The sequence below is a fragment of the Hyla sarda genome, chromosome 1, assembly GCF_029499605.1.
Source record: "Hyla sarda isolate aHylSar1 chromosome 1, aHylSar1.hap1, whole genome shotgun sequence".
Classification (NCBI taxonomy): Eukaryota; Metazoa; Chordata; class Amphibia; order Anura; family Hylidae; genus Hyla; species Hyla sarda.
In genome coordinates, this window is record NC_079189.1 from 277,469,288 (window position 1) to 277,493,955 (window position 24,668).

The 24,668-nt window shown below is 45.4% G+C and overlaps 1 protein-coding gene across 8 annotated transcripts in view; it reads left to right on the plus strand.

Annotated features, from left to right (window-relative positions):
* LOC130368702 (uncharacterized) overlaps window positions 1–24,668 on the plus strand; it is a 355,350-nt gene that overhangs the window by 309,835 nt on the left and 20,847 nt on the right. For 7 of the 8 annotated variants that reach the window (XR_008892546.1, XM_056572793.1, XM_056572756.1 and 4 more), the window contains one exon: window positions 19,558–19,648. The exons of the other annotated variant lie outside the window; for it this stretch is intronic. Coding sequence is in view for 6 of the 7 variants with exons in the window: in XM_056572793.1 (XP_056428768.1) it covers window positions 19,558–19,648 (91 nt within the window). In the remaining variant the exon portion in view is untranslated. The remainder of the gene's footprint in view (window positions 1–19,557; window positions 19,649–24,668) is intronic. 8 annotated transcript variants of the gene reach the window in all.

Below are 24,668 nucleotides of genomic sequence, written 5' to 3' on the forward strand. Positions count from 1 at the left end.
CTTCAAACCTGAACTGGTCCCTGAAAAATAGTGAGTTTGAAAATTTTGTGAAAAATTTCAAAATTGCTGCTGAACTTTGAAGCCCTCTGGTGTCTTCCAAAAGTAAAAACTCATAAATTTTATGATGCAAACATAAAGTAGACATATTGTATATGTGAACCAAAAAAAATTTCTTTTGAATATCCATTTTCCTTATAAGCAGAGAGCTTCAAAGTTAGAAAAATGCAAAATTTTCATTTTTTTCATCAAATTTGGGGATTTTTCACCAAGAAAGGATGCAAGTTACCATAAAATTTTACCACTAAGTTAAAGTAGAATATGTCACGAAAAAACTGTCTCGGAATCAGAATGATAACTAAAAGCATTCCAGAGTTATTAATGTTTAACCTGTTCAGGACCCATGACGTATGCATACGTCTTCACACCCTGGGTCTTAAGGACCCATGACGTATGCATACGTCATGGCGTTTTCCTGTCTCTGCCGCTCGCCGGGCAGAGATCGGAACTGGATGCCTGCTGAAATCCTTCAGCAGGCATCCAGGGCAAACGCCGAGGGGGGCCATGTAGGCCCCCCATGTCGGCGATCGCCGCAAATCGCAAGGGAAATCGCCCTTGCGATCTGCGGCGATACCGGGCTGATCGGGTCTCTGGGACCCGACCGCCCGGTAATTTCGCATGATCCCGGCTGTCACAGACAGCCAGGACCATGCTGAAGTATAGGAGCGAAGTGGCAAGCCGGCCACCTCCTCCGATCCCCTGCGATCTGTCGGTTAGTTAACCGACCAATCGCAGGAGGGGGGGCGGTTACTTCCTCCCGTCCTGCCCGGCCCCTGAAAGTCCGGAGAGGACGGGAGGAAGACCGGAGGACGCGGCGGGGGACGGGGGAGTGCTGGGGACCGGCCCCGGTACTTACCTCGTCCCTGAAGACCAGGATCCAGACGATGAAGACGGCGGCAGCGGCGACAGGTGAGTAGATCTTCAGCCGCGGTCGGGCCCTTTACAGCAATGCACGTCGCCGTAAAGCGACATGCATTGCTGTAATAGGACCCTGTAAACTACAACTCCCAGCATGCCCAGACAGCCCTTGGCGTCTGGGCATGCTGGGAGTTGCAGTTTTGCAACATCTGGAGGTCCACAGTTTGGAGACCACTGTGCCCTTCCAGATGTTGCAAAACTACACATCCTCAGCATGCCCTTACTGTCCAGGCATGCTGGGAGTTGTAGTTCTGTAACATCTGGCCCTTCAGATGTTGCAGAACTACAACTCCCAGCATGCCTGGACAGTTTTGGCATACTGGGAGTTGTAGTTTTGCAACATCTGGAAGGGCACAGATTGGGAACCACTGTATTAGTGGTCTGCAAACTGTAGTCCTCCAGATGTTGCAAAACTACAACTCCAAGCATGCTGGGAGTTGTAGTTCGGCAACATCTGGCTCTAAAGATGTTGCCGAACTACTACTCCCAGCATGCCTGAGAATGTTTGGGAGTTGTGGTTTTGCAACAGCTGGAGGCACACTGGTTGGGAAACATTGTTTCCTAATTCAGTGTTTCCCAACCCGTGTGCCTCCAGCTGTTGCAAAACCACAACTCCCAAACATTCTCAGGCATGCTGGGAGTAGTAGTTTTGCAACAGCTGGAGGCCCCCCCCCCCCCCCCCCCCCTGTGAATGTACAGGGTACACTCACATGGGCAGGGGGCTTACAGTGAGTATCAGGCTGCAAGTTTGCGATGCAGCAAATTTTGCGCGGCAGCTCAAACTCGCTGTAATCCCCCGCCCGTGTGACTGTACCCTAAAAACACTACACACCACTACACTAACACAAAATAAAATAAAAAGTAAAAAACGCTACATATACACATACCCCTACACAGCCCCCCTCCCCAATAAAAATGAAAAACGCCTGGTACGCCACGGTTTCCAAAATGGAGCCTCCAGCTGTTGCAAAACAACAACTCCCAGTATTGCCAGACAGCCGTTGACTGTCCAGGCATGCTGGGAGTTTTGCAACAGCTGGAGGCACCCTGTTTGGGAATCACTGGCGTAAAATACCCCTATGTCCACCCCTATGCAAATCCCTAATTCAGGCCTCAAATGCGCATGGCGCTCTCACTTTGGAGCCCTGTCGTATTTCAAGGCAACAGTTTAGGGTCACATATGGGGTATCGCCGTACTCGGGAGAAATTGACTAACAAATCTTGGGGGTCTTTTTCTCCTTTCACCCCTTATGAAAAGGTGAAGTTGGGGTCTACACCAGCATGTTAGTGTAAAAAAATAAATTTTTTACACTAACATGCTGGTGTTGTCCTATACTTTTCATTTTGACAAGAGGTAAAAGGGAAAAAAGCGCCACAAAATTTGTAATACAATTTCTCCCGAGTACGGAGATACCCCATATGTGGGCGCAAAGTGCTCTGGGGGTGCACAACAAGGCCCAGAAGGGAGAGTGCGCCATGTACATTTGAGGTGATTTGCACAGGGGTGGCTGATTGTTACAGCGGTTTTGACAAACTCAAAAAAAACAAAACCCCACATGTGACCCCATTTCGGAAACTACACCCCTCACGGAATGTAATGAGGGGTGCAGTGAGAATTTACACCCCACTGGTGTCTGACAGATCTTTGGAACAGTGGGCTGTGCAAATTAAAAATGTTGTACAGCCCACTTATCCACAGATATGACAGACACCAGTGGGGGGTAAATGCTCATTTTATGCCTTGTTACGTTCCTCAAGGGGTCTAGTTTCCAAAATGGTATGCCATGTGGGGGTTATTTTGCTGTCCTGGCACCATATGGGCTTCCTAAATGCGACATGCCCCCCGAGCAAAATTTGCTCTCAAAAAGCCAAATATGACTCCTTCTCTTCTGAGCATTGTAGTTCGCCCGTAGTGCACTTCAGGTCAACTTATGGGGTACCTCCATAATCAGAAGAGATGTGGTTACAAATTTTGGGGGGTATTTTCTGCTATTAACCCTTGCAAAAATGTGAAATTTGGGGGGAAACACACATTTTAGTGATTTATTTTTATTTATTTTTTACGTATGCAAAAGTCGTGAAACCCCTGTGGGGAATTAAGGCTCACTTTATTCCTTGTTACGTTCCTCAAGGGGTCTAGTTTCCAAAATGGTATGCCATGTGTTTTTTTTTTGCTGTCCTGGCACCATAGGGGCTTCCTAAATGCGACATGCCCCCGAGCAAAATTTGCTCTCAAAAAGCCAAATATGACTCCTTCTCTTCTGAGCATTGTAGTTCACCCATAGTACACCTCAGGTCAACTTATGGGGTACCTTCATACTCAGAAGAGATGGGGTTACAATGTTTGGGGGGTATTTTCTGCTATTAACCCTTGCAAAAATGTGAAATTTGGGGGGAAACACACATTTTAGTGAAATTTTATTTTTATTTTTTTACATATGCAAAAGTCGTGAAACCCCTGTGGGGTATTAAGGCTCACTTTATTCCTTGTTACGTACCTCAAGGGGTCTAGTTTCCAAAATGGTATGCCATGTGGGGGATTTTTGCTGTTCTGGCACCATAGGGGCTTCCTAAATGCAACATGCCTCCCAAAAACCATTTCAAAAAAACGTACTCTCCAAAATCCTCTTGTCGCTCCTTCGCTTCTGAGCCCTCTACTGCGCCCACCGAATAATTTACATAGACATATGAGGTATGCGCTTACTCGAGAGAAATTGGGCTACAAATATAAGTATACATTTTCTCCTTTTTCCCCTTGTAAAAATTCAAAAATTGGGTCTACAAGAACATGCGAGTGTAAAAAATGGAGATTGTGAATTTTCTCCTTCACTTTGCTGTTATTCCTGTGAAACACCTAAAGGGTTAAAACACTTACTGAATGTCATTTTGAATACTCTGGGGGGTGCAGTTTTTATAATGGGGTCATTTGTGGGGTATTTCTAATATGAAGACCCTTCAAATCCACTTCAAACCTGAACTGGTCCATAAAAAATTGTGAGTTTGGAAATTTTGTGAAAAATTGGAAAATTGCTGCTGAACTTTGAAGCCCTCTGGTGACTTCCAAAAGTAAAAACACATAAATTTTATGATGCAAATATAAAGTAGACATATTGTATATGTGAATAAAAAAAAAAAATATTTTGAATATCCATTTTCCTTACAAGCAGAGAGCTTCAAAGTTAAAAAAATGCAAAATTTTCAAATTTTTCATAAAATGTTGGGATTTTTCACCAAGAAAGGATGCAAGATACCACAAAATTTTACCACTATGTTAAAGTAGAATGTGTCACGAAAAAACAATCTCGGAATCAGAATGATAACTAAAAGCATTCCAGAGTTATTAATGTTTAAAGTGACAGTGGTCAGAATTGCAAAAAATGGCCGGGTCCTGAGGTGTAAAATGGCTGGGTCCTTAAAGGGTTAAAGTGACAGTGGTCAGATTTGCAAAAAACTCTCTGGTCCTTAAGGTGTAAAATGGCCTGGTCCTTAAGGGGTTAAATATTCTAATTTTATTTTATACTGTTTGACTTAATAATAAAGAATAAAAGTATTGCAATATTAGAAAAATATATTTAAACTAGCTGAATACCCGGCGTTGCCCGGTTTTTCCTTCCACACCTTGTTGGGGAGGAAAATAAACAAAGGAGGAAGCTTTCGACTTCATATCTCGTCCTCATATATTGTTGTCATATCCCAACCCCATATCCTGTCCTCCTATCCCGAACTCTTATCCCATCCTCCTATCCCGTCCTCCTATCTCAACCTCCTATCCCGTCCTCCTATCTCGACCTCCTATCCCGTCCTCCTATCTCAACCCCCTATCCCATCCTCCTATCTCCACCTCCTATCCCGTCCTCCTATCCCGTCCTCCTAGCCCGTCCTCCTAGCCCGTCCTCCTATCCCGACCTCCTAACCCGTCCTCCTATCCCGTCCTTCTATCCCGTCCTCATATCCCGTCCTTATATCCCGACCTCCTAACTCGACCTCCTATCCCGTCCTCCTATCTTGACCTCCTATCTCGACCTCCCATCCCGTCCTCATATCCCGACCGTAATACGTGTACCAGGTATTGAAATATCTCCAGCCGTACAGAAATTATATGGAAACATACATTCCCCATTGATTTGCATGGGACTTTAAAAAAACAAAAACCTGACCTTCACAAATGGGGGTAGTTAAGGGTTAAATGAACTATCCTATATTTTAAGTGGACATATAAGTAACATGTGACCAAGTATTATCGAAATATCTCCAGCCGTTTGGAAGTTATGCAGTAACATATATTTCCCATAGACTTGTATAGGACTTTAAACATAAACCCCGCCCCTAGCAAATGGGGGTGAGTAAGGGTTAAATCACCTATCCTATGTTTGTTGTTGACATATAAGTAACATGTGTGAGAAGTTTCATGTTAATATCTCTAGCCATTTGGAAGTTTTCGTGGAACATACACACACACGTTGAGTTTTATATACAGTGACCCCTCGACCTACGATGGCCCCGACATATGATGAAATCGACATACGATGCTTTTTTATGCCTGGGCCATCGCATTAAGTGCTATCCGGCAGCGCAAAATGCTTAAGCTGCTGCCAATGCTCTGGGGTGCCCTCCAGGTCCAGTCCTGTTCTTCCGGTGTCTTCTCGGCCCTCTCCGATGATGTCAATACGCTGCTGCGCACGTCATCCAATAGGAATGGCGTACGCAGCGGCGTAATGATGTCGCTACGCAGGCCCAGTAAGGCCTTGTGGAGGACCGGAGAAGACAGCAGAGGACCAGAGAAGACAGCGGAGGACCGGAGATGACCAGGAGAGCCCAGCGGATGCCCGGGGCCACCATCGGGAGTGGCGGGGACAGGTGAGTATAGCTTCCTATACTTTACATTGCACGAATCCCTCAACATACGATGGATTCGACAAACGATGGATCGTTTGGAACGAATTACCATCGTATGTTGAGGGACCACTGTATATAGATTGGGTCTAATTTTAATAGCATTGACCTACAAAATAAAGATAACCTATTATTTTAACCATAGTGTGCACTGTGTAAAAACGACTGGTTTAGTGTACAGGGCGTGATGTTTTTTTTTATTATTATTAGCATGGAGTTTTTAATTTCAGATTTATTAAATTCACAAATTTATTGAACCAAAAATTTCTGATAATACAATTTTACAAAAACTTTATAAAAAAAAAGTCGTCAGGGCAATGCATTTTCAGATTTGGTTTTCGGCCACGCAACAGCCTAAATTTTCGGTTTCAGCCCAATATTTCCCTTTCGGGGCATCCCTACTTTTTACACTTGTTTTTATATCTTCTCATTCTACCCCTTTGTACCTGTCCACTGTCAAATGTTGGTTGCTGCTAGAAGAATGATGAAGAAGAGCATAGGGTTTGGTACAGGTACATGTTTTACTGTTAGCATGCTCTGGGTTTATCATACAGAGATGGCATATTAGTAGGAAATTTGCTATTACATTTTTTTACACACTGCACTACATCCCATCTGGGAAAATTAATTGATGAAACACTTGGGTAAAATTCTCACTTCACCCCCTGCACACATTTCTCAGGGGGGTGTACTCTCTGTAATGAGTTTACTTTTGGGTGTTTTTTATTTTAATTTTTTCTTCTGAATGTATGCAATTGTCAGCTACTGATAGGTCAGTAAAAAAATGAGGCCTCAAATGTGACCAGAGCTCTATGAGTCCTGATGATTTTACAGGCAACAGTTTAGGCTCACATATGGGGTATTTCCATAGTCAGGAGAAATCCTGTTATCAATTTAGGTGGAGCTTTTTTTCCTTTTTGCATTGTAAATCATGACTATAGGCCTCAAATGTGCGCTGTCCTGTTGTACGCCCTCACATCGCTTTACTTACAACATATGGGGTATTTTCATACCCCTTGTGAAAAAGAAGAATTAGTTTACACCAGCATTATAGCGTAAAAATGAAACATAGTGTAAATGCTCATTCACCCCTTGTTATGTTTTTTGAGGGTTGAAGTCTCCACACTTCTGTCACTTGGGGGGGCTTTCTGCTGTCTGGTAAAACATGACATGGCCACCGAAAACTATTCTAGCCATATTCTCTCTCTTAAACCAAATGGTGTTCCTTCCTTAAAGGAAAGCTGTCATCCTGTTCACCCACACTATACCCAATACACTGGATTATAATGTGGGTGAACAGGAGTCCGTTGAGGGGTCACTTACTAACATACCTACTTTTAGATCTGGAGATATGTTCCACGTCCTAGTGGTCACGTGAGTGCTCCCTTTATCAGCACTAGGACGTGGAGACCAACGCCGATGAATATGCAAATGCAGCTGATGGGTCCCGCCTCTAGCTCGCAATTTAGTGAAGATAGAAGAGGATCTTCGGTGGGACATAACTCTAGACCTAAAATACGTATGTTAGCAAATGACCCCTCAATTCCTATTCACCCACACTATAAACCAGTTTATTAAGTTTAGTGTGGTTGAACAGGATGTCAGTTTTTCTTTAACCCTTTTACGTCCAGTTGTTAGCGCAACTGGACGTATGCATATGTCCTGGCGATATGCTTCTCCGCACGATGCGCTGCAGGAGATCGCTTGCAGGACCCAGCTGTCAATCACAGCTGGTGTCCCGCTGCAGTTGCCAAGACCGGGGATTGCACCGGTCTCGGCAGCATTAACCCCATATATGCTGTTTTCAGTCCTGATCACGGAATCTACGAGGTTTTTAGGGGGGGGGGTAACCATCCCCTCCCCCCCCCCCCAATCCACCGCCGCCGATCCCAGGATCACGTTTGTTGCTATGGCAGTAGGAGGCCAGCTGATGGCCTCCTGTCTGCCTAATACGGAAGCCTGTGAGGTCCATAGGTCTGGATCGCACAGGATATTGGTGTAGGACTGACAGTTATAAAAGTGTTTTGTTAGAACATGGCAACATTAAAAAGTGAAAAAAGGATTTTGTTTAGAAAAGGTAAAAGAACATAAAAAAGCTATATAAGTTGGGTATCGCCATGATCATACTGACCTACAGAATTGCGTCGCTAGATAAAAGCATGTGTTACCACTTAACCCCTTAAGGAGGCAGGGTTTTTCAGTTTTTGCTCCTTACCTTTTAAAAATCATAACCCTTTCAATTTTCCACCTAAAAATCCATATTATGGCTTATTTTTTGCGTCACCAATTCTACTTTGCAGGAACATTAGTCATTTTACGGCGAAGCGGAAAAAAAAATCATTGTGCGACAAAATCGGGAAAAAAAACGCCATTTTGTAAGTTTTGGGGGCTTTTGTTTCTACGCAGTGCATATTTCTGTAAAAATGAAACCTTATCATTATTCTGTTGGTCCATAAAGTTAAAATGATACCCTACTTATATAGGTTTCATTTTGTCGTACTTCTGGAAAAAACTACATGCAGGAAAATTTATACGTTTAAAAATGTCCTCTTCTGACCCCTATAACATTTTTATTTTTCCACGTAGAGGGCGGTATGAGGGCTCATTTTTTGCGCTGTGATATGACGTTTTTATTGGTGATCGGACTTTTTGATCACTTTTTATAAATTTTTTTATGGTATAAAAAGTGACCAAAATACGCTTTTTTGGACTTTGGAAGTTTTTTACGTGTACGCCATTGACCGGGCGGTTTAATTAACGATATCTTTTTTATAGTTCGGACATTTACGCACGCGGCAATACCACATATTTTTATTTACACTGTTTTAATTTTTTTTATGGGGAAAGGGGGGTGATTCAAACTTTTATTAGGGAAGGGGTTAAATGACCTTTATTAACACTTTTTTTTTTTTTTTACTTTTTCTTTGCAGTATTATAGGTCACTGCACACACTGATCTCTGATGCTGATCACTGGCGTGTATTAACACGCCTGTGATCATTGTTATCGGCGCTTGACTGCTCCTGCCTGGATCTCAGGCACGGAGCAGTCATTTGTCGATCGGACACAGAGGAGGCAGGTAAGGGCCCTCTCGGTGTCCTGTAAGCTGTTCGGGATGCCGCGATTTCACAGCGGCGGTCCCGAACAGCCCGACTAAGCAGCTTTCACTTCAGACGCGGTGGTCAGCTTTGATCGCCGCATCTGAAGGGTTAATACAGGGCATCACCGCGATCGGTGATGTCCTGTATTAGCCACGGGTCCCGGCCGTTGATAGCCGCCGGGACCGATCCGATATGCCGCGGGGACACCGCGTTACCCCGCGGCATGTCGGCGGGGGACGTAAATATACGTCCTTCGTCGTTAAGGGGTTAAAGAGACACATGCTGTTTTTTTCCTCCTTACCTTTAAAAATCATAACCCTTTCAATTATGCACCTAAAATTCCATATTATGGCTTATATTTCTATCATTATACTTTGCAGTGAGTAGTCATTTTACCAAAAAATTCACAGCGAAACGGAAAAAAAAAATTTGAGTGAGAAAATTAAAGAAAAAATGCAATTTTGTAACTTTTGGGGGCTTCCGCTTCGACGCAGTGCATTTTTGGTAAAAATAACAACTTTTCTTTATGTAGGTCCATACGATTAAAATGATATTGTCGTACTTCTGGAAAAAATCATAACTACATGCAGGAAAATGTATACGTTTAAAATTGTATTCTTTTGACCCCTATAATTTTTTTTATTTTCTGCGTACGGGGCGTTATAAGGGCAAATTTTCGCGCAGTATTCAGAAGTTTTTAAAGGTACCATTTTTGTATTGATCTGACTTTTTCATTGCTTTTTATTCATTTTTTCATGATATAAAAAGTGACCAAAAATATGCTATTTTGGACTTTGGAATTTTTTGGCACATTGACCGTGTGGTTTAATTAATTATATGTTTTTATAGTTCGGACATTTCCGCACGCGGCGATACCACCTTTTTTTTTTATTTACACTGTTTGAAATTTTTTTTTTTTTTATGGGAAAAGGGGGTCATTCATACTTTTATTAGGGAAGGGGTTAAATTATCTTTAACTTTTTTTTCCCAAATTTTTTTTTATAGTGTTATAGACCCCTCTAGTGGCTATAATGCTGCACACACTGATCTACACAGATCACTGCCATGCATTAACATTGCAATGATCAGTGTTATCGGTGGTCGATTGTTCAAGCCTGCGCAGGCACCCTCCGCTTGCATTCTAGCTGATTGGGACATCGCAATTTCACCGCGATGGTCCTGATCAGCCCGAATGATCAACTTTGAACACCTTATCTAAATGGTTGATAGCACTGCGTCCTTAAAAGGTTAAGGGGGTTTAAGTGGACATATTTGAATCAATATGTAATTTGTTTGGCATGCATATTGTGTCTATTTTCCTTACAAGCAGAAAATTTCTCATTTAAAAATACGAATTTTTCATGAAATATTGGATTTTTTTCACAAAGAAATTGTGCAAGTATTGATGAAAAGTTACCACTCACGTAAATGAGAATGTCATTAAACAGTCTCAGAATCAGTATGAGAGATAAAAGCATCTTACAGCTTTTATTACGTAAACTGAGACTTACGTTGTATCCTTTTTTTTTTTTTTAAATTCAACAAAAAAGTTTATTAAGGTAGATGTGGTGGGTACACCAATACAGGGAATACTTAGCACAATACGGTCTTGTGGACCGAAATATCAGACAGATGGGATGAAAAATAACATGGGTAACAAAAGAACAAGACAAATACGTTCCAGTGAACAATAGCATATGAGAAAGTTTCTCAAATTTCCCCTATCCCAACAATGCAGGGCGGGGGTTAAAGTCCAGGCAAAGAATATACAACAAATTTAACACGTGGTTGTCGAAATAATCTGAATTACCATGCCAATTGACTTATACCAGAAGAACCTGACTAGGTAAGAAGGGGCCCAGCAGATAGCAAGGGATCGAGAGTAGGAACAGAATCAGAACGATGTAAATGGAAAGAAGAGGCAACCTTGAAAAAGGGCCTTAGAAGAAGGGGGGAAAAGAATGGAGATACACAAAACATACGGAAGACTAAAGAAAGTGGGGGACACATACAGGACAACAAACAAACATAGAAGACAGCTGAGGCGGGACCACTGGCGACGCACGACGGACAGGCATCCACAGCGAAGCGAAGCACCACACTATCATCCATAGCAGTATTTGGAAATCAACTCAAAAACCGAACAGCAGGGGAGGAGCAAAATTCCGACCACGGGAGCCATGTAGCTCCAAACCTAGTGACTTCGTCAGGGTGAACCGCCAAAAGTTCCTCCATGCGGTGAATTTGGGCAATTTCGCCTATCCAGTCGGCCATAGAGGGGGGGTCCAGGGTTTTCCACTTCCTGGGTATTACAGTCTTTGCTGCCTGGAGAAGGTGACGGGCCAGGGAGTTTTTGTACTTTGATTGCGCCATAGGGAACATATACAACAGAGCTGCCTCTGGGCACCAGGGAATCTGGGCCCCGGTCACCTCCCGGATGACGCGGAAAACCGCGGACCAGAAAGGCTGCAATTTAGGGCATCCCCACCAAATATGGACCATAGTACCCTCGCCAACTCCACATCGCCAACAGGTACTCTGCACAGAAGGGTACCAGCGATGCAACACCGCGGGCACCCGGTACCAATGGGACAAGATTTTAAAGCTGGTTTCCTGAAATTTAGTGGCAATCACGGCCTTGTGGGTCAAGTAGAAACACTTAGCCCATTGATCAGGAGTAAACGATTTGGCAAGTTCGGTTTCCCATGCACGACAAAATGTCGGAAGGGACTCCGATCTGGGAGACAACAATAGTCCATACAAGGTCGAGATGGAGTGACGAGGGAACGATGAGGCCAAGCACAATCTCTCAAAGGGCGTGGGAGGGCGATGTAGGGAAGGGCGACATGGGAGATGGGAGTAGAAATGTTTCAACTGGAGGTAAGCAAAGGGTGCGCGTCTGGCGCGTGGGCGGTTGGACAGAAGGTCCCCCAATGACTTGAGCCCCTCCCCGTCAAGGACATGGTGGAAACGGAGTGGTTCCGATCGGGAGGCCCCGAGAAAAGCAGTCGGGGAAACTCCCAGGGGGAACACGGGATTGTCCGTGATAGGGAGGAGGGGGCCCTCACGATCTATAAGGGAAGCCGGCGACCGTACATTGGTCAGGACAGCTAGGGTGTGGCGCGTGGAGAAGGACAATTGGGAGGGGAGTTGGGACGATCGTGACGTCGTCCACGGCAGAGTGGAAATAGCGTAAGGGCAGATATCTTGCGCTAGTTGGACCCACTGTTTGGTAGAGGTATTATGGAAGTAGTCCAAGACACGGGTGTAAACACAGGCCAAGTAATATGCGTGACAGTCGGGAAGACCCGCGCCCCCCTGTAGTTTGGGTCGTGACAGGGTAAGCCTACTCAAACGGGGACGTGCTCCAGCCCACACAAACGAGCCGAAGCAAGTCCGCAACTGTCTCCAGTAGGGGGACGGGATATATATGGGGACCGTTTGCATTAAATACAACAGGCGGGGAAGTAAGGTCATTTTAAGGATGTTTATGCGGCCGAACCACGAGAACTCTTTACTATTCCAGGCTGTTAGGTCCGTTCGGAAACGTGCCAGCAGCGAGGAAAAATTTAGAGAAAACAGACGGGACAAGTCTGAGGGGATCACTGTGCCCAGATAGGAGATACTACCCGGAGGCCAGCGAAAGGGAAAAGCAGATTGGAGAGCAGACAATGTACGTTCTGGCAACGCAACACCCAGGGCCTCAGATTTGGTATAATTAATTTTGAAATTTGACCACTTGCCAAACTCAGACAGGCGGGACATGAGGCATGGTAGAGAGGTTAAAGGATCAGAGAGGTAGACCAGAAGGTCATCAGCGAACGCGGAGCATTTATAAGTATGTGCCGATAGACACCCCATGGATATCCAGGTCCGCTCTAATGCTGGCCATCAAATGTTCCATTACCAGAACGTACAAGAGAGGGGAAAGGGGGCAGCCCTGGCGGGTACCATTATGTATGGGGAACGTGTCTGAAAGGGAACCATTAATCTTCAGGCGTGCAGAAGGGGAGCCGTACAGTGCCATAATTTTCCCTATGAAGGAAGGGCCAAGACCAACATGTCGTAGGGTTTGTGACAGGGAGGACCAGGAGATACGGTCAAAAGCCTTTTCGGCATCAAGCGATAAGATCATAAGGGGCAATTTAGAGGTCTGGGCATGATGTATGATGTCCAGGGTCTTGATGGTATTGTCCCTGGCTTCCCTACCCGGCACAAACCCCACCTGGTCCTGGTGGATAAGGGAGGGGAGAAACATATTAAGCCTGTTGGCCAATATTTTGGAGTAAATTTTTAGATCTACATTCAGCAGGGAAATTGGCCGATAACTACCATACGAGCGGGGATCTTTATGGGGCTTGGGCAAAAGAATTATATGGGCAAGGGAAGAGGCGGGAGGCAGTGGGCAGTCAGGGGAGATGGAATTAAACGCTTTCAGCAGAAGAGGAGAAATAGAATCCAACAGTGATTTATAAAACTTGGCAGTGTAGCCATCAGGGCCTGGGCTTTTGCCCCCCGGGAGGGCACGAATCACCGATTCAAGTTCCTCGGGGGAAAAGGGGGCGTCCAGCGCCTCCCTCTCGACTGCGGAGAGAGCCGGGAAGGGTGAAGGAGGGTCTGGGAGGTGGGAGGGCCCGGGAATCGGGAGGTGGTACAGATCAGAGAAGAAGGAGTGAAAAACAGATTCAATTTCCTCCGTGGTGTGCACCATCGTCCCAGCTGGGGTCCTGATAGAGGGGATATGAGATTGGGACAGGCGTGTCTTCAAAGCCCTGGCAAGCATCCGGCCACTCTTGTTCCCATATTCGTAAAATTTACTGCGTCCCATTTGGAGCCAACGGCCCCAGGAAGCCTCCAAGAGGCGCTTCACCTCCAAGCGAGCCAGCTGTAAGTCCTGTAAGACAGGACGGGAGAGTGACCGTTTGTGTGCCAGCTCCAACGAAGAAACCCTAGCTAAAGCTGCCGTAAGGGTGTGGGCCCTCTCCCGCTTCAAGCGAGAACCGTGTCTGATGAGAACGCCACGGAGGACACACTTAAGGGCCTCCCACTGGGTATATGGGGCCGTGGAATCAGAGACATGAACGAAAGTGAAATCAGAAACAGCCCTGGTGAGATCTGCCATGCATGCTGTGTCCAGAAGAAGAGACTCGTTCAACCGCCATGACCAGGCTGACTTAGTCAGGTGTGGTAGATGGAGGGAACAGAACACGGGGGCATGGTCCGACCAGATGATGCTACCGATGTCCGATCCGTTCAGCCAAGTGAGGGCAGAGTGTTGAATTAAAATGTAATCTAGGCGACTATAGGAATCATGGGGAGGGGAGTAGTAGCTATAGTCCCTATCCGAGGGGTGTTGTAGGCGCCACGCATCACATAACTGAAGGTGGGCTAAGGAGCGTTTTACTCTCTTAATTGCCGCATAGGACAAGCTAGAGTGGCCTGAGGAGTTGTCTAGGGTAGGATCTAGGGTCAGGTTAAGATCCCCACACCAGATCACGGTCCCCTGAGCCACTGGCAACACAGAGTCAACCAGTCGGACGAGAAAGTCACACTGGCCCTGATTAGGTGCATACACGTTGATGATGGTGATGGCTCTACCACCAATCAGCAGGGAGAGAACAATATATCTGGCATGGGGGTCGATTACCACATTGGTAACCTGATGTGTCAGAGACTTATGTAAAGCTATCGCTACACCCTTTGAACGGGAGGCAGAGTTATTGGCACAGAACCATACTGGGAAGTGTCTATTAGTAAGGGTCGGGGTGTGGCCGGTTTTGTAATGGGTTTCCTGCAAACAAAGGATATGGGTCTTACGCTTGTGGAAGTGGTGCAGGATCTGTGTTCGCTTCGCCGGGATGTTGAGGCCTTTAGCGTTGAACGAGGCAATGTTAAGATCAGCCATCAGCAGGTAGGCACTAGAAAAGGGTCAGCCAGCCGGTCCGCCTCAGCCACCAAACAGGACAAACACAAACACTAGGGAAGGAACAGAAAAACAGTTAATAAGAACAAAATGAGAGGGGAGGGTAAGAAATCAAGAACAAGAGAGAGGTAGCAGTAGAAAAGTACTACCGCAGCACAATCTAAACAGCACAGCAAAGGCTGACGGAAACGCCCAGGACTGAGATGCCACCAGCCTGGGCTCCAACCTATTGGGGGTAGGTGGAAGACTCTGACGCAGGGGAGGAGACCGGATTAGTCACCCAAACTGAGCAAGGAGCAAGAGATAAGAATAGTGCCAGAAAGGAAATAGAAGGCATATAAGTGCAGAAGGCGAAGGAAACCCAGGGTAGGGACACATGACAAAAGCAAAAGATAAAGGGGGGAAAACGGGGGAAGACGGAGAAGATGAAGGAGGGAGAAACAGAGGGGAAAGAGAAAAAGGGAAGGGGGAGGGGGGGAGGAAAGCGGGGGAGGGAAAAGGAAGGGGGGGGAGGAAAGGAGTAGGAGAAGGGGCAGAGAGGGGGTAGAAGAGCAGGATAGGCATTACAGAGGGAGCGGAAGTGGGGAGAGAATGAAAAGGAGAGGGAGGGGATGAATAGGAGGGAGAGCAAGGAGAACGGAACCCCTAGCACCAGAGCCACATAGTAAAATATACATTATTAACAGTAGTCCAGCTAACCTGTGAAAAGGGAGGAGAATATAAACCCATAAAACACAGCAATAAAATTTCTAACAGTATCAAGTGTGGGGAGACTGCACAATCTGAGGGCCGGGAGAGCTAGTGTCCCATCGGGCCACCAGCCTTTGTCGGCGGCCAGGTCGGGGGGGCAGGTCAGGTCGAGACATCTTAAAGAGCTGCTGAGGGGATCTTGGTACAGAGCGTTTCGGGGCTCCAGAGGAAATCTGTGGCCAATCCGAGATAGGGATGGCAGGCAAGTCCAAGTCCTTCAGGAAGGCTGGAACGTCAGCAGGAGAGCGCAGGGTAAAGGTTTTCCCGTTTCTACGGACAGTCAGGGCAAACGGGAACCCCCACCTATAAGGGATGTCTCGCTCCCTCAAAGCCTCCAGCACTGGTTTGAGCGTCACCCTTTGAGCCAAGGTGTGTCTGGACAAGTCCGGAAACAACTGCACTTGTATGTCCTTGTAATAGATGCGTCTGCGGGCCCTGGCCGCCCTGAGAATGTCCTCTTTGAGAGCATAGTAGTGCACTCTACATATCACAACCCTGGGGTGCTGATCATCTTGACTAGGGGGTCTCAAGGCCCGATGTGCTCGGTCCAGCTCAATGTGGACATCAGGGGCCCGCTCCAACAGGTCATTGAAGATAGACAGTAAAGCAGGGTAAAGTTCCTCCGGACGCCCCCGAAGGCGAATATTGTTGCGTCTGTTACGGTTCTCAACGTCGTCGAGGTGCTGTTGTAGAGTGAAGAGCTGGTCACTATGTTGTTTCACCACTGCTTGTAAGGCCTGGACAGCAGAAGAGGAAGACGCCTGCGTCTCCTCTACCCCCACCACACGGGCGGTCAGCGCCGACACATCCTGACGCAGTTGAACAAATTCTTCTTTGCACTCAGCGACTATTTGTTTAGCCAGTGATGAAAGGTCATTTTTGGTAGGGAGAGAGGCCACCAGGGTGCGGAGGTCCGCCAAGGTGACAGGACGGTCCGCTGGGGAAAGCTGAGAGTGTCCTGGGTACATGAGGGTCCCCCAATGGGTATGGGGCAGCGACAGTACAGCCGGTGTGGGGGAAGGAGCATGAAAAACCGCTGGAGTCCCCTCCAAACTAGGTGGCAATCCTGGAGAGGACGGATGGGGGGGCCCACTGCTGGGGGCCAATGGAGGAGGAATTCCTGGGGATGAGTACAGCGGCTGAACTGTATCCTGAGGCAAGTGCAGAGGGGAGTCCCAGGGTGAGCCTGAGGCCCAGGATGGTGACACAGCAGGATCCAGGCCGGCAGGGGATGGAGAGGCCTGCGATGTGATGCATGGAGCCAGAGCTGGGGGGGATAAGCCTGCAGGAACAGCGGGCCACTCATCAGGGGCCAGGTCCAGTACCCGGGCTGCAGGAGGAGATGGGCCCCCAGTGATCCCCATAGAGGGGGGCCCTACAGGCCCAGCGGGACCACGAGGAGGTAAGGGCTGGGGATTATGCTGTCCCCCACCCGGCAGCCCGCCGGGACCGGGAGCACCATCAGCGGGAGCGGGTGTAGAATATGCGCCCCTTACCTTGGGTCCCCCCTCGGACGCCTGACGAGACTCCAGCTGGAGAGAGATTGCAGGCTGCAGGTGCCCGGACGTGCGCACTTCCCCGCCGCCATCTTGGGGAGCGCCGTCCACAGCTGCCGAAGGTGGGGAAGGCCGCACCGGAGGGAGAGACTGCCGCGGGGCTGCTGGAGCCGATGAAGGCATGCCCGAGTCCAGGGACGCACCCGGTACTGCCGCCAGCGGTGAGGTGGAGGTCCTTGAAGTAGCTGCCGGTGGTGTGGTAGCCGCGGCCGCGGGAGCACAGTCAGCCATGGAGCCAGGAGGGAGAGAGGCGCTCCTGCGGGGCTGGAAGCGTGTCAGGTATGGCAACAGAGTCCTCACAGGGGAAGGGGGTCTGGAGCGGGTCCTTCTCCTGGGTTTCTTGGAATTTCCTCCCATGGAAGTATGCTGGAATCTGGCTTATGGTGGGTGCAGGACCGGAGCTCCAACAAAACGCGTCCTCACTCCGCCATGTCAAGCCACGCCCCTTACGTTGTATCCTTTAATGGGCACTGTCAAATTTGGTTGTGTCCTTTTAATGGGCACTGTCAGAAATAAAAACTTTTTATGTGTCCCACATCTTGGCAAAACAATATTTTTCTAATCTACTACTAAAAAAAAAAAAATTCAGAAAACTGCCTTTTAAAATTCCACCACTAGGGGTCCCCATACCTCTGGGATTCTTATGAGTCCCACAGCAGCATGAGCGTGTCCAAGGGTCATGGGCAGGAAATGGCTGATTGACAAAGCTGCTGGAGGAACAAAGCATTCTGCAACACAGTGTAACACAGAGTTTTACCAAATATGTGCCTCCAGCTGTTGCAAAACTTCAACTCCGTATGCCTGGACAGTCAAAGGATATCTGAGGATGCTGGGAGTTGTAGTTGCAAAAGCTGTAGGCACACGGCTGAAGGCAACAATGCTGCAAAAAAGAGTTATCCATACACTGTACCTCCAACTATTCCAAAACTAATTCCCAGCATTACAGTACTGGCAAAGGATGATACTGATGAATGACACAGGAAATGTATGCATAAAAAAACACTATACTTTTAGCACTAAACCTTTGCACTAATTTAGAAAGATGTAAGTTATACACTCACCATATTGTCTTTGGTGGTAGAGTATAGGCAATCGCCACTAATCATTGTGTGTGTGTGCAAAGAATAAAATCAGTGAGGAAAGGGATACAGAGCAGGGCTGCCAGGCTCCCGAGAGCAGTGAGTCAACAGAGTGAGGGAGGGGGAGGAATGATCACAATGCAGGCAAGGGAGGGAAACGCCCCCTCCCTTTGACAATTTATAAAAGACATTGATCAGCTGTAATATGCTATTTTTTTGTGAAATTTCGGTTATAGATACATAAAAATTGCATGTACATTATCAGGATTAGGTACTGAGTAACATATTACAGTTTTTTGTGGGATCTGACAGGTGCGATTTAACCTAAACTGTGTCCTCTAAGGGTAAAGGATGCAGCTATTTTTTCACTTTTGATATTTTTTTTTTCTTTTAGTTTTTTTTTCTTTGCTCACATTTTAATAGCCATAGGTCTTTTCATTTTTCACCTAAAGGGCCATATGAAGGCTCGTTTTATGCAAGCCCAGTTTTACCTTGTAATGGCATCATTCATTTTACCACAAAACATAGGGAAAAGCAAATAAAAAACTATTTGTGAGGTGAAATAAAAAAAAATTATTTTGGTTTTGTTTCTGTGCAAAGAGTGTTTAAATAAATTATAACTTTTTGTAAGAAAATTTTTATTCTTAGGCCACGTTCACACTTCAGAAACTCCGGACAGAATTTCCATCCAAGATACCGTGGGTGGCACTAGGACCACGCGGACTGCATTGTTATCGCCATATACAGCAATGCATTTCTGAGCATATTTTCCTGCGGATCTGCTCAGATATACTTTTTTTCTATGGGAACAACAATGAAGTCTGATGAAAATTCCATCTGGAAATTTCACATTGTAAACTCCCTGTGAAACCCTATTAACAAATTTTTATTTTTGGGGCTATTTGAGGGCTAATTATTATTATTTTTTTTCAATGTAATCTAGTTTTTATAAGTACAATTTTTGTTTTGATGGGGCCAGATGAATGGTGGAGGGGCTGGGTGTTCGATCTGGACCACTATACCACAAAAAATCAAAACCTGTGTAGAGGAAGAGTGTTGCAGTTGACCATAGCATCAGATTGCTTCTTTCATTTTCTGTGAAGTGTTTTATTACAAGAGGTTGTTTGTGTGGGGCCATACTAACAGTTTGAATTGTAATAAAATCCACTACTTGGTATTTCTTCAGTTCATTTGAAACATGCTTGAACTGTTTGCTGTGAAAAGTGAACTTATGTATTTACCTGTTTTCAAACTTATAATTTCTCTTAATCTTTATTATAGATTTACTATGTTGAAAAGGGCAAGGTACAACTTAATTTGCACAAGTCAGAACACATTTTAAAGGATGGAGACTTCTTTTTTGTTCCTCCAGGTAAAAAAGAAAAGAGTGGTTTTAATTTTTTTATACCTAAAACTGTAATCTAACAATAAATGAAATATAGAACATTTAAATCTTTTCTTCTAATGTATAGACTCATGAGTGGCACTGTTTAGCTTGTGGTATTGTCAAGGATGCCTTAAAGGCGTATTCCAGGATTTATTTTTTATTTGACTATGCTACAGGGGCTGTAAAGTTAGTTAAGTTCATAATATAGTGTCTGTACCTGTGTGTGACGGTTTCTCACAATTCTTATGTGATTTTCTCTCCAATATTTATTTTTAACTTCATACAAAATGACTGTTGTCTCAGATTTTTCCCAGCTTGCAATGCGGCCGAGACCTGACTTACTAGTCTGCTGATGACAGGCGGCCTGCCTGCTTCAATGGGTGGAGCGATCGCTGGGTGAGAGAGGGATCAATCTGTAACTAATGCAACAGCTGTGGGCACCCTGATTGAAAACCACAGGTCTTTTGATGGATGCAGCTAATTTATGTTTCAATGGGTGGGGTGGCTGATGTGAGGGAGGGAGGAAAATTGAATTGTGGGATTTGTAGTAAAAAAAAAAAAGTCAGACAGGAAATACAAGTTCACAAAAAGCTAGCCACAGTGTTTTGGTAATCTCACAACATAGCCATTTAGCCCCAAGACAAGTGCAGATCTTTCCTAAGCATGTCCATTACTTCCTGCCAGGTACGTACTAAAATCACCTTATGGTGGATAACCCCTTTAAGGTGAGGCCTTAAACTGTGAGTGAATACGCTGTGCTATTTTGCGGAGTGTCAACATAAGCAAATTCACACCAGACAATGTTGGTATGAATCCCCTTCTCAGCACTGACTCCCAATGAGCTCTGCCATTTATTAGAAAATCACATTCGTTTTTACAATTGACAAAAATGGGAGGGTAAAACTATTGCATCAAATCATTGTATTATATGCTGATTGGTCATTTGAGCATGGCGTAGCATAGGTCAATTTATGTTGCATCGTCTCTATCTTGAGACTTTAACCCCTTAAGGACCAGGCCATTTTTCACTGTAGGACCAGAACATTTTTTGCACATCTGACCACTTTCACTTTAAGCATTAATAACTCTGGGATGCTTTTACCTGTCATTCTGATTCCGAGATAGTTTTTTCGTGACATATTCTACTTTATGTTAGTGGTAAAATTTTGTCGATGCTTGCATCATTTCTTGGTGAAAAATTCCAAAATTTGAGGAAAAAATAGAAAATTTAGCATTTTTCTAACTTTGAAGCTCTCTGCTTGTAAGGAAAATAGACATTCCAAATAAATTATATATTGATTCACAAATACAATATGTCTACTTTATGTTTGCATCATAAAGTTGACATGTTTTTACTTTTGGAAGACATCAGAGGGCTTCAAAGTTCAGCAGCAATTTTCCAATTTTTCACAAAATTTTCAAAATCAGAATTTTTCATGGACCAGTTCAGGTTTGAAGTAGATTTGAAGGGCTTTCATATTAGATATACCCCACAAATTACCCCATTATAAAAACTGCTCCCCTCAAAGTATTCTAAATGATATTCAGTAAGTGTGTTAAACCTTTAGGTGTTTCACAGGAATAGCAGCAAAGTGAAGGAGAAAATTCAAAATCTTCAGTTTTTTACACTCGCATGTTCTTGTAGACCCAGTTTTGAATTTTTACAAGGGGTAATAGGAGAAAAAGCCCCCCAAAATTTGTAACCCAATTTCTCTTAAATAAGGAAATACCTCATATGTGTATGTCAAGTGTTCGGTGGGCGCAGTAGAGGGCTCAGAAGGGAAGCCCCTATGGTGATAGAACAGCAGAAAAACCCCCACATGGCATACCATTTTGGAAACTACGCCCCCAAGGCACGTAACAAAGGGTCCAGTGAGCCTTAACACCCCACAGGTGTTTGACGACTTTTCGTTAAAGTCGGATGTGTAAATGAAAAAAAAAAAAAATGTCACTAAAGTGCAGTTTTTCTCCCCAAATGTACCATTTTTATAAAGGGTAATGGGAGAAATGCCCCCCAAAATTTGTAACCCCATCTCTTCTGAGTATGTAGATACCCATTGTTAGGACGTAAAATGCTCTGCGAGTGAACTACAATGCTCAGAAGAGAAGGAGTCACATTTGGCTTTTGGAAAGCAAATTTTGCTGAAATGTTTTTTTTTGGGGGGGGGCATGTCGCATTTAGGAAGCCCCTATGGTGCCAGAACAGCAAAAATACCCACATGGCATACTATTTTGGAAACTACACCCCTCAAGGAACGTAACAAGGGGTACAGTGAGCCTTAACACCTCACAGGTATTTCACAACTTTTTGTTAAAGTTGGATGTGTAAATTAAAAAAAAAAAATTTCACTAAAATGCAGTTTTTTCCCCAAATTTTACATTTTTACAAGGGGTAATAGGAGAAAATTACCTCAAAAATTTGTAACCCCATTTCTTCTGAGTATGGAAATACCCCATGTGTGGACGTCAAGTGCTCTGTGGTCGAACTACAATGCTCACAAGAGGAGGAGCGCCATTGAGCTTTTGAAGAGTGAATTTGTTTGGAATGGAAGTCAGGGGCCATGTGCGTTTACAAAGCCCCTCATGGTGCCAGAACAATGGACCCCCCCCCCACATGTGACCCCATTTTGGAAACTACACCCCTCACAGAATTTAATAAGGGGTGCAGTGTGCATTTACACCCCCACTGGCATTTGACAGATCTTTGGAACAGTGGGCTGAGCAAATGAAAAATAAAATTTTTCATTTTCACAGACCACTGTTCCAAAAATCTGTCAGACACCTGTGGGGCGTAAATGTTCACTGTACCCTTTATTACATTACGTGAGGGGTTTATTTTCCAAAATGGGGTCACATGCCATTGTTCCGGCACTATGGGGGCTTTGTAAACACACATGGCCTTCAATTCCGGACACATTTTCTCTTCAAAATCCCAGTGGCGCTCCTTTTCTTCTGAGCATTGTAGTTCGCCCGCTGAGCACTTTACATCCACATATGGGGTATGTTCTTACTCAGAAGAAATGGGGTTACAAATTTTGGAGGGCTTTTTTTTTCTATTTTCCCTTGTGAAAATGAAAAATTTAGGGTAACAAGTGAAAACATTTTTTTTTTTTCATTTTCCCATCCAACTTTAACGAAAATGTGTCAGACACCTGTGGGGTGTTCAGGCGCACTATACCCCTTGTTACATTCCGTGAGGGGTTTAGTTTCCAAAATGGGGTCACATGTCGGTATTCATTTTTTTTCTTTTATGTCAGAACCGCTGTAAAATTAGCCACCCCTGTGCAAATCACCAATTTAGGCCTCAAATGTACATAGTGCGTTCTCACTCCTGAGCCTTGTTATGCGTCCGCAGATCATTTTACGCCCACATATGGGGTATTTCTGTACTCGGGAGAAATTGCGTTACAAATTTTGAGGGTCTTTTTTTCCTTTTACCTCTTGTGAAAATAAAAATTAAAGGGCAACACCAGCATGTTAGTGTAGACCCCAACTTTTCTTTTTCATAAGGGGTAAAAGGAGAAAAAGCCCCCCAAAATTTATAGTGCAATTTCTCCCGAGAACGGAAATACCCCATATGTGACACTAAACTTTTTCCTTGAAATAAGACGGGGCTCTGAAGTGAGAGAGCACCATGCGCATTTGAGGACTAAATTAGGGATTGCATAGGGGTGGACATAGGGGTATTCTACCCAGTGATTACTCAACAGGGTGCCTCCAGCTGTTGCTAGACTCCCAGCGTGCCTGGACAGTCAGTGGCTGTCCAGAAATGCTGGGAGTTGTTGTTTTGCAACAGCTGGAGGCTCCGTTTTGGAAACACTGCCATACAATACGTTTTTCATTTTTATTGGGGGGGGGGGGGGGACAGTGTAAGGGGGTGTACATGTAGTGTTTTACCCTTTATTTTGTGTTAGTGTAGTGTTTTTAGGGTACATTCACACAGGCGGAGTTTAACAGTGAGTTCCCTGCTAGGAGTTTGCGCTGCGGCGAAAAATTTGCCGCAGCTCATACTTGAAGCAGAAAACTTACTGTAAACCCGCCCGTGTGAATGTACACTGTACATTCACATGGGGGGGGGGGGGGGGGAAACCTCCAGCAGTTTCAAAACTACAACTCCCAGCATGTACTGACATACCGTGCATGCTGGGAGTTGTACTTTTGAAACAACTGGAGGCACATTGGTTGGAAAACCTTCAATTAGGTTCTGTTATCTAACTCAATATTTTCCAACCAGTGTGCCTCCAGCTGTTGCAAAACAGACGGATTATTCGGGTGGGCTGCAATATAAGCCCTACCCCGATAATAAGAGCTAGACCTGTGGTCTCCAACCTGCGGACTTCCAGATATTGCAAATGTTTGCAACATCTGGAGGTCCGCAGGTTGAAGACCACTGACCTAGACAATGCCCGGGCTGCAAATATTAAAAAGCAATCTTTAACTTACCTTAGTCCTCCATTCCCCCGTTGCTAAGGAACCGGCCTCGCTGTCCTTCGTACATGACAGTCGGCTCAGCCTATCATCGGCCGAGGCGGGACATCCCTGCGGCCGGTGATAGGCTGAAGGCTCTGAGACGTCACAACACCAGGAAGCAGCAAGAACAGCGGAGGGACCATGAGGCCGGTGCCTTAGCAACAGGGGAACGGAGGACGAAGGTAAGTTAAAGATTCCTTTTTAATATTTGCAGCCCGGGCACAGGAATAGATACAGCGCAGCGGCTGATAATTATTTGGCAGGGGGGGAGAGAAGCTGCTCTCGCGGGTAACAAATGATCAGTACCCCGATGTGGGGATTGTGGGGTGCAGCGCTGGGCTGATAAACCGGGTGGGGGGGGGGGGGGTTAGGGACGTTGGGGGGCATTTACCCCCATTATCATCATGTGATATGCGCAGCTCGCGCATATCACATGATGATAATGGGGGGGGGGGGTAAATGCCGTGGAACCGCCATGTTGTTCAATGTGCATACCATAAATAAATAAGCCCTACCCTGAAAATTAGCCCTAGTG